The sequence below is a fragment of the Triticum urartu genome, chromosome 5A, assembly GCF_056163025.1.
Source record: "Triticum urartu cultivar PI428250 chromosome 5A, HENAU_Tu73, whole genome shotgun sequence".
Taxonomy (NCBI): Eukaryota; Viridiplantae; Streptophyta; class Magnoliopsida; order Poales; family Poaceae; genus Triticum; species Triticum urartu.
Window position 1 is genome coordinate 70,539,065 of NC_141877.1, and position 11,266 is coordinate 70,550,330.

Here is an 11,266-nt window from a genome sequence, read left to right on the forward strand (position 1 = left end):
AACTCGGTGGGACCGATTTCATTAGGGTTAGGGCATAACGTAATCTCGGTGAGACCGATTACACAAACTCGGTGGGACCGATTTTGGTAATAGACAAACAGAGAGTTGGTCAGGCAAACTCGGTGGGACCGATTCGCTCATCTCGGTTAGACCAAAACGTTATGAAGGGGAAACAGAGAGTTTGCATTGCAATCTCGGTGGGACCGATCGCTCATCTCGGTTAGACCAAAACGTTACGAAGGGAAACAGAGAGTTTGCAATCCCATCTCGGTGAGACCGAGATCCCTATCGGTGAGACCAAAGTGACTAGGGTTTCTGGCAGTGGCTATGTCAAGTGAACTCGGTGGCGCCGGATAGAAGATTTCGGTGGGGCCAAGTTTGACTTTTGGTTTGGGACACATGTGGATATGAGAAAGTAGTTGAGGGTTTTTGGAGCATATCACTAAGCATTTTGAGCAAGTAACTCATTAAGCAACACCTCACCCCCTTTTAATAGTATTGGCTTTTCCTATGGACTCAATGTGATCTTGGATCACTAAAAGTAAAATGTAGAGTCTTGTGCTTTGAGCTTGAGCCAATCTTTTGTCCTTAGCATTTTGAGGGGTCCACTTTCTAATCCATGCCAATCATTGAGTTTTCCTAAAATATTTATCTTCAAATAGCATTAGCTCAATGAGCTATATGTTGTTAGGAATTACCAAAACCACCCAGGGATAGTTGCAATTTCACAAAGATCTTCGGCCAATTAGCCTGTGCAACGTAATATACAAGCTGGTCTCCAAAGTCCTAGCTAACAGGCTCAATGTGGTGCTACCGGAGATCATTTCAGATAATCAAAGTGCGTTTGTACATGGATAATGTGTTGATTACCTATGAGGTCTCACACTACTTGATGAACAACAGGAATGGTAAGGAAGGCTATGCTGCAGTAAAGGCGGACATGAGCAAGGCGTACAACCGGGTCGAGTGGAGTTTCTTAGAGGCTATGATGACGAAGCTTGGGTTCAGCAGGCCATGGGTGAAGCTAGTTATGAAATGTGTAACTAATGTACGATACCAGATAAAGGTTAACGGTACACGAATGAAACAATTCAGTTCTTCCAGAGGCATGCGGCAAGGAGACTTGTTGTCGCCATACTTGTTTGTCATCTGCGCGGAAGGATTATTTGCCTTGCTAAATGAGGCCGAGGAGAAGAAAAGTATCACCGGGGTCAAAATATGTACAGTTGCTCCCAGTGTGTCTCACCTTCTCTTTGCTGATGATTCCATGCTCTTGTTGAAGACGAACCAAGAGGAGGCGGTCACGTTGCATGATGTTTTGGCTTTGTATGAGGACTGCTCAGGGCAGTGTATTAACGTGGAGAAGTCGTCCATCATGTTCAGTCCGAACACCCCGGAGGACGCAAAAGGATCAGTGAAGAATGCCTTACAGATCAATAGCGAAGACTGGAACGAACGATACCTTGGTCTTCCGGTGCATGTAGGCAGATCAAGGAGGATAACATTTTCTTATGTCAAAGGTAATATCTGCGGGAGAGTATACGGCTGGCAGGAGAGGTTACTGGCTAAAGAGAGCAAAGAAGGACTGGTGAAGGGAGTTGCTCAGGCCATTCTAACTTACGCAATGTCATGCTTCGATTTAACCAAATCCTTGTGTTCAAAAATCAATAGTTTGCTTGGGAAGTTCTGGTGGAGCCAGCAGGCCAAGGAAAACACTTTGCAGGATCAGTTGGGACAAACTGACACTGCCGAAAGCTAAAGGAGGACTTGGTTTCCGAGATATGCTTAACTTTAACCTTGTAATGCTGTCTAGGCAGGGGTGGCGTCTCCTCCAAAATCAGGACAGCCTCTGCGCAAAGGTCCTAAAGGCTAGGTATTTCCCTCACTGCCATTTGTTGGAAGCTGAACCGAGGGAGGGGATTTCTTATTCTTGGAGGACCATTCTGCAAGGTCTAGAGCTGATTAAACAAGGATACATATGGAGGATTGGTGATGGTACAAACGTCAAAATCTGGACTAACCCGTGGATACCACGGGCTTGGTCGCGATAGGTGATTACTCTGAAAGGACCGCACCTTATAACCCATGTAAGTGAGTTGATGTGCCCAATTACGGGTGGATGGGATGAAGCAATGTTCCGAGACACCTTTTGGCCAGAGGATGCTCGTCACATTCTGCAGATACCGCTGAGAGAAGGAGTAGAAGATTTCATAGCATGGCACTACGATGGTAAAGGTATACATTCGGTGAGAAATGTGTATAAGATACAATCCCAATTGGCTAAGCACGCACGGACTGGGAGTCCGGGCTGTAGCTCAGAGGTGGCTGGCCAGTTTGATAGACATGGAGATGATGCTTGGAAGCGCATTTGGAAACTCCCATGCCGAAAGAAACTTCAGATGTTCATATGGATAATGAAACACGAAGCCTTAGCGATGTGTACTAACTTGGAGAAACGGGAACTGAAACTAGAGACTAACAAATGCTTTTTCTGTGGTCGGGTAATAGAAGATGGAGGCTATCTGTTTATCAAGTGCAAAGCGGTCAAAGAAGTGTGGAGGGGCTGGGCCTGGAGAAGGAGCGAGAGGCGTTGGAGGGATTCCCTGACGTGCATGCAATGCTGGACAAGCTGTGGGAGCTAGATGAAAATAAAAGAGTGATGATCATTATCTTCTGGTGGCACTGGTGGAGTAATAGAAATAAGATAAGGGAGGGAGAGCTGGTTGTCGATGCACAAGAAGTCATGCGACGTACCCACTGCAATGCTCTGGAGTATCTTGAGTACTTTTCCCTGAAGAAAGGTAAACCTACTCAGCTAAAATGGCGACCGCTAACTGAAGAGATGCTCAAGATTAATATAGATGGCTCATTCCAGCCCGGGAACTCGTTTGGGGGTTGGGGCTTGGTGGTACGGGACTCTATTGGGCATGTGATTACGGCACATGCAGGCCGTCATGAAAATGTATCCGATGCATTTGGGGCTGAGGTCATTGCCATGAGTGCAGCCATTACAGTCGCAAGTGAGCTGGGTGCACTCCGGGTGATCTTTGAAAGGGACTGCCAGCTGCTGGCTGAAGCTTTGGATCTTCGCAAGGTGGATTCCTCTCCCTACGCTTCCGTCATTGAGGACATCAAATTCCAGCTTAAGATGTGGTTCTCACACCAAAGAGTCAGCTATTGCCGACGTGAGGCCAACTCGGTAGCCCATGAGTTAGCAGTTATTGGTCGTATATGTTTACCTAATGATAGTATGAGCTGGAACTCGAATGTACCGCCCCCTGTGGCTGTTTGTATCACAGGTGATTTACCTGGGCACCGTTAATCTATAAAGCTTTGCTTTACCTCAAAAAAGACATATATCAGTAAGCGAACCAACCTGTGGTTGGATGGTTAGAGGGACTGTGGTATCCCCAGCCCATCAGGGTTCAAGTCCTAGTGCTCGCATTTATTCCTGGATTATTTCAGGATTTCCGGCGACGCGCATTCAGTGGGAGGAGATGTTTCCGTCGACGACGAGGTGCCTACAGTGACTTCGTAAATTTTGAGATGATATGTCGGCTTAGTCTTTCGGAGGTGCTCATAGGGGTAGGGTGTGCATGTGTGCGTTCTCTTGCGTCTGTACTATGTTCATAAAAAGACATATATCAGCAAGGAGTGCGAGAGGGGACTCAAACTCGTGACCTCCCGAATGTTCTTGCCACTCGGGCTGAAGCGGTGTTTTGTGAATACTTTGTGATAATCTCCTATATTCGGTTGAAGCTAAAAAAATTAAATTTGTTTTTTCATTTGAAAATTCAGCCGGAAAATCCAACCCCCCTCCCCCCCCCCCCACCCCCAAATTGTAAGAACAAAACCCCCTATTTGTTTTGCCACGTGCCAATACAAAACCCAAAAGTTGCCATGTTATAGAGAGCAAAATTTTAAAACTAGACATGTTTTTCAGAGGAGATTTTTTTTTCTTAACTCGCCATGTGCAATTTTATTTTAGGTAGCATGGCAATTTTATTTTTTAGACCATGTCATTTTTTCAATTGGCCTATGATGTTTTTATTAATTATACCATGCTTGTTTTTGTAGGTAGCATGTCATTTTTATTATTATTGAAATTATATGAGGGTGGAAATTTTATTATTATTAGCATGGCATTTTTATAATTGAGAGGATTGTGATTATATTTTTTAATGATATGCAAATTTTATTATTCTTGGCATAATTTTTTTATTAATTAGACTTTGGTAGTTTTAGTGTAGGTAGCTTGGTAGTTTACTGTAGATAGCATCTCATTTTTATTTTATAGACTATGTCATTTTTATTATTAAACGATGGCAATTCTATTATTAAGACAATGATAGTTTTAGTAGGTAGCATGCCATTTTTACTACTTACACGATGGCATTTTTATAATTTAAAGGATGGCAAAATTCTTATTTAGATCTTGGCATTTTTGTTATTTAGACCATTGAAATTTTCTTCCCATAGGTGTGTACATAGAAATTATATTTTTTCATGACAAATCACTATTTTTTTAGTTGCCGTGGTTTGAGGTGTAAGGGTTTATTACATTTTGCATTTGGATCTGCATGTCAAAAAATTTAATACTCCCTCTGTAAACTAATATAAGTCATTTTAAATCACTACTTTCGTTATCTAAAAAGTCTTATATTAGTTTACAGGGGAGTACAAATCATGGCTAATTACTTAGATCAAGGTATTTTTTGTACTGTTTACATGTCAAGTGTAAACCCTGGCCTAGAAAACCATGTCTAACTACTCAGAGCATGGCAGTTGTAACTTATCTTTTCTTTGCCATTTCTTTTATGAGAAAACATTTTTTATTTTTGTTAATGGGTGTTTCTTTTTCTGGAAAAACTGCTATTTGGGCCTACCCCATTTTCCAACGTGCTTCACAAATTTCTGGGTCAGCTGGGTGTCGTGTAGAAAAAAGATCTTTCGCTCATTCGTCTACCTTCCTAGCTAACAAAAATGTTGGATTGTCAATCCACCCCTAGAGAATGGATCGTTTGATGGGAGCCTCCTCCCTGACGGCGTCAGTCTGATATTGACGGCCTTTATTAAATATATGGTGTGAGGCTTATCTGCAGCATACACCATGGATGTTTACAAAATATGTGGGTTGCAGAGAGAGAGAGAGAGGGAGAGGGAGGGAGGGACGAAGGGAGAGAGAGAGGGAGTAGGCTGATACAAACTACTCCCACATTAAATCTTGATCGTAGCAATCCTTCTAGAATGGTCCTGGTGTTTGTTAATCCTTTAAACTCTTGCATGCAACGCTCATAGTCATAGGATAGTCAAAGAAGATCATCCACATTGTTGTGAACATTAATGAATTGTAATACAACATACCAACACATTGATATCATGCCCATGTTAAAACAAAAATGATGTCATGCAACCAAGGATGATATCAAGGGGGCCACGGTACCAAACTGTCTCAAGTGAATGTGTCAAATATTTGAGGAAATTTCTCGTTAAGTTTGATCCAGAAAAAGAGTAAATAAAACATGATTAACATAGTAGCGGTGATAGCATACCAACACATTGATATCATGCCCATGTTAAAACAAAAATGATACCATGCCTCCAAGAATGATATCAAGGGGCCACATTACCAAACTAACTCAAGTGAATGTGTTCAATATTTGAGGAATTTCTCATTAAGTTTAATCCAGAAAAAGAGTAGATAAAACTTGGTTAACATAGTAGCGGTGATAATCGAAACATGAAACAGATTGTTGAAACTAGTCATGCAATCAAGATCATGAGAAACAAGCATCATATCCATATCTATTGCTACTATCAGTAAACCAAACGCTAACCCTAACCGAGAGGATAAGATGACATATGGAGCAGTGGAAGGAGATGCGGGTGTGTCGTTCGTCATGTCGCCGAGGAGGTGGTCGATGTCGGGGAAGAAATTGTCGTTAGAGAACTCGTCGCGGAGAATGTCGACGTTCGATAGTGGGGAAGAGAAATGGACGCACTTGCCCACTAGGGAGACGAAGAAAAAATCATCCGAGTCTGTTTAGATTTGTCTCCCACTAGTAGGTCAAACGTTTCAACTTCATTCTTGCATCACATAAATGAAGCGACGCATACATGTGGCATAGGTACTAGCGTGGCGCGGCGCGGCAACGAAACATCATACGCGCGCGAGGCGAGCGGCAGACAAGGAGCACATCTGTATGTGTTTTCTTCTCAAAATCTTAGTTGTATGTGGAACAACTTATCTTCTAAGTTATAGGAGGTGAGGTATTCTAGGTGGTTAATGTTGCCCCATCAAAAAAAAGTTGGCCTCAGTCATTCTCCACTAACGTGGTGGGACTAAATTTTTCACACTCTCTTATCCTGCATGAATGGGCCACATGGGCCTCTTGGATTTACTAGAAATTGCTGAAAAAAATCTGAATTATTAAATGGGCTAGGCCCTATAATTTCAACAAAATGTTCTTTTATCATCGGAACATTTACTAGCATATGAATAGAAGCATTAAAGAGGGACACAATTACAAAGTTTGAATGTGATCACGGTATTTTTCTTTTGTTGCTGATGATACATGGACACGTTAGTACAGGTGCTTTGGATGGATTGAAGACCATGGTTAGCTAGCCTGTACATGTGAATGGCTTCTCAAGCATATTGTTCAACGGACACGGATAGTTCCCCCTCCCCTCCCCTCCCTCGTGTCACCCCGCTTGGGCGACCCGAGGGACGACAACCCTAGCCCCGCCGTTCCCCTCCCCTCCTCGCCCTTCCCTCGCCGCCGCCTGAGGCATCTGCTGCTGGGCAAGCTCGGCGCGCTGCTGATGAAGGCGGCGGCAGGGCCCCTTGCCGCCTCGCCACCCGTGGGGGGCCTTTGGATCCGGGGTGGCGGCCTCGGCAGGTGTGGTGTCGCCGGCTTCGGCTCCCGGTGGCGTGGGAGTGGGTCGGGGTTTTCTCGGCCATGCGGGCGACGAGAGCCTCGGTGGATGCGGGCAGGCGCGCGGCGGCGGCAGATTCGTCTCATGTCACGTCAGATTTGGCCGCCTCCATTCCCCTTCTTCCCCAACGAGCGCCTCCCCCCTCAGATCCGCCCTGTTTCGTCATGGGACTGCGGTCTTCTGCGGGTGGGAGTGGGCGACGGGGCTGCAGGACCGGGGGAAACCCCTAGCCATCCGTGTCGGCTGCGACGGCGAAGACGCCCGCGGGCGCCGCTCACCTTCCTGGAGGCGCCGGTCAGGTCCTGCCCCCCTACCCCCTTCCCCTTTGTCTCCCGGGTGAAATCCTCATCATTGTTGGGCAGCGGCAACGCCCAGGGCGCCGTAACCTTCTTGAAGGCGCTGTTTTGGGAACAAAGATGGGTTGCGGGCTTCGTTGTGGTGTAGGTGGAGTGTGTCGGCGGTGGCAGCGTGTCTCCAGCGGCGGCGGTGTCCCCTGGGCGTGTGGTCACGCTGGTTTGGTGCTCTCCGTTGGGCTGCAGGGCTCCTCCGGTGCCCGTGGATTCTCCAGGACGGGAGGGGATAGAGTTCCCCTCCTCCGGTGGCTACTCTTCTGCTCGTCGAGCGAGCCGAAGACTTGGTTTTGGCCCTTGCTGCTGTCCATTTGTGCATTTCGACAGCTCGCCCCTGTTTCATGCATGGACTCTTGCATTTGGCGTTGCTCTGTTTCAAGTAAGTTGTCGTCAGCAGGCTGGGAACGCCTGGTTCCGCCCCTGTGGTTTCCTGTGATGCCATTCATCCAGGTTCTAGGGTGAGCATGTCCATCGCTCACCGGTGCGGCGCCTCGAGCCAGGCGAGGAGGCAGGGGCCTTCTGTGACGATGGATCTGGATGGATGTGTCTCCTTCAAGCCCAGGTGTTTGGCAATGGCGTGCTTTGCTCCGTCGTCGGTGCTCTTTCCTGAGCCGTTTAGCGTTTTGTGCCTTGGTTCTCGGCGTGTATGGGTTCCTGGCATCTCTAGCTTTATGTTCTATATCCATCTTCTAGCTAGCTAGTTTGTTGTATGCCTCTGTGAGCTGCTCCTAGACGCCTTTGTATCTTTGCTGTTTGTTTTTCTTTCCTTTTAGTTGGAGTGTGGTTGTATTCCGGAGTTGTAATCTTAGCCGGTTGATGGCTTTGTTAATTTAAAGCCGGGCTCTTCTTGAGCCTACGTTCCAAAAAGCATATTGTTCAACCGGATAAACTCCTTCTCGTGTCCTTGTTCCTTTCCGCACACAAACTTCCCATTTTTTGGGATGAATGATCTCAAAGCTATGAGGGCAAAGTACACACACACTCCTGCAAGGTTTCTTTTCTGTCAAAACAAAAAAAGATAAATTAGTATTCATGTTATGAAATCACCCACATACAGTATTCAAATAACTGTACAAGGATATATAGCCGCTCAAAAAAAAATGTACACACATACTCTTGCGGGTGGGTGGCTGCGTCTGAGACGTAGATATCTTATCTGTGTAAGTATGAGAATGAAGCATAAATCAGTTACGCAACCAAGTACCAAAACAGATTAGTGCGGAGGAGGACTTACTGGCGATAGTGCATGTCTGGACAACTGTTCGGCTGCCCTGTATTTCGACAGCCTTGTCATCATCGCCACAGATGTACTTGTAGCGCAGCTCCCCGAAGAATTGCCGCACGGGAGTCTCAGGGGGAGCGCCCCTCCTGCGAGCCCAAAAGCTGACGTGGTGCCATGTCTCGCCTCTGAATATGACGGCCATGTTCATCAAAGGTTTGACAAGATCGAACTCAGCACCCTGGGAATTAGTTGCAAGAAACGGAGACAGCTCGGTTAATCAGAAAACTATAAAATTGTGGGTATAGTTGTGTTCGTCTCGATTTCGACAATAGATGTGACGAGTATTTTTCATTGATTTTTGGTTTTCCAGATAATGATCGGATCAGTTATGTACCGGGTTCTTGGAATTGTAGTGGAGGAGGGCGCAGCGAGCATCGTGAAAGACGGAGGCGTCCCGCTCTCTGCAATCGCAATTAACCTATAGATAAGAAAAGGTCCCGCTCTGTGCAATCGAAAAGTATTTCGCAAGGCCAGGAAGACCAATCAGGGACTGCAGAACTGAACTTACTCTTCTGAGCGCCCTCTGTCATCTGCGGCAACGGAAGAGAATAGAGATCCCATCCTAGCTAGTCCCGAGAATCTTATCGCTGTAGCGGTTGTTTGTTTGAGGACTTGAATCGAAACCCCTACTCGCAACTATATTGAGTGTTAGAATAAATTCAAGGCATACCGTCGATCATCCGAGGAACAAGCAATCACACGAGTACGACATCGAGATTTGTTAACGAGGTTCATCGATATGGCTACATTCCCGGCGCTTGACTACGGACGCTCCTCGCCGTGACATCGTCACAATACCGCACACCGGCCACCCGGGCGCCGGCACACGCCGCCGGCTCCCTCTTACGTGCCTGTGCTATTATGTTGGCATAGATTACATCGCGTGTCTAGCCCCGATATATATAAAAGGCCTAGTATACAAGTGTCCTACTAGGACACGACTCCATATCCTATCTAAACACAATACAACTACAAGTCCAATTGTAACCTAACTTGTACGCTGTATTCGACACAACTCTAACAAATTCCACATTGACGAATATTCTCCATCACCTTGAATTTGCTAATGCGTCAAACTTCCATGTACATTGGACTTGAGTTTATTCCATGAGCACCGCTGCTACTCCAAAGACTCCATATGACTCCACCAGCAACTTGTAGTCCCTCCTTTTCTTGACCACAGTCAACACTCGAGCAAAATTAAGTTCCTTTTGTTACTCTAGTTTGTGCTCCCAACTTTCAGAGTATCAGTCCAACGCTATCACACACTGATCACTGACCTGCATGAAAATAAACAACCCACATATTGAGTGTCACACATAAGAGTTACCTGAACTCAACGCCACCGCTCCTTTCTTGACTACCTGTCTGAAACTTGAAGGAATTTCACCATTGCTTGTAGTTATCCCGAGTCGAATTCGCAGTTGTCTCACCACATGTATGACCACCAGAGCCCTGGCCCGTCTTCATGCCCCGTGCACGTCGCACGCCTCGTCGCTATTACCGCGTCGAGCCTCTGCTGTCCCGGTCGAGTCTCAAGGGTCTCGAACCCACACCACTCAACCCCCACTGTAGAGTATCATCGATCATCACCGACCGATGACGAGTTTCACGCTTGCATCAGACCACTGGGCTCCGGTCCAAACTGCATGTCACTCGCTTTTCCTGCCGCTGAATAGGCTTCGACTCTCTGTGCACTTACGCCGTAGCCCCTCAATCCAGCTCCACCTTCAACATGACTCCATGATAGATGATCAGTCCACCCCGCGCCCCGTCGTCTTCAAGCTCTCATGTGCACCGTCTTGAATCAACTCCGCGCCATAGCCTTGTCGAAGCCACACAAGCACTCGGGCCTGTGCCACGTGTTTCCACGCCTCAGAAGTCGGTCACCATCAGTATCACGCACCTATATCGTCGTCGCCGATCCTATCACCGTCTTCTGTACCAACCGACTTGCGTCGATCCCGTCAGACTGTCCAGTCCGACCCAGCCGAACTCATTCGACTGTATGACATGCTCGAGGCTCCCAAATCGTCTTCCGTGAATTTCCATCCATCACATGATAATTTCATCTGAGCTGGCATGACTTCCCGCAATGCTTTCAAACATCCCTGTTGTGCCACCAAATATTTCACCCTTGTCTGCCATAACCCAAGTTTTTCAATTCCGTTGAACTTCTCCACCTCAAACCAAGTACCCTTTGGTGTCATAGTTCTTTGTACGGCTGACCCTGCAAAAAAACAACTGAGCAGTCTTTCCGTGATCCCCAAGTGCACGAATGAAACCTCCGCGTACTACTAGCAATCAACTAGCTGGTCTTCACGTGAATTTTGCTCCTGTCTTGACTTAACTTCCGATGCTAGCAATTGTCTTCTCTGCCAAAACCTCCTGCTAATTCCGATGGATGCGTCCCTCACGTATCAATGGATTTTTTTTACCGCTGATTTTTTTGAGCATCAGTACAGACACAAGCGCTCATATACACGCGCATACACTCATCCTTATGAACGCACACACGCACACCCTACCCCTATGAGCACCTCCGAGAGACTGAGCCGGCATATCATCTTGAGATTTACGAAGTCACTGTAGGCGCCTCGTCGTCGACGGGAACATCTACTATCACTGAAAACGTATCGCCGGAAATACCGAAATAAATCCAGGAATAATGCGAGCACCAGGATTTGAACCCTGA

The 11,266-nt window shown here is 46.5% G+C and overlaps 1 protein-coding gene across 1 annotated transcript; it reads left to right on the forward strand.

The window, feature by feature from the left end:
• The first annotated feature begins 850 nt into the window (after window positions 1-850).
• LOC147968100 (uncharacterized) lies at window positions 851-3,322 on the forward strand. Its single transcript, XM_087523388.1, has 3 exons — window positions 851-1,728; window positions 1,814-1,873; window positions 2,509-3,322. Exons 1-3 carry the CDS (start codon window positions 851-853, stop codon window positions 3,320-3,322), a joined length of 1,752 nt encoding a protein of 583 aa, XP_087379514.1.
• Window positions 3,323-11,266: the final 7,944 nt, after the last annotated feature.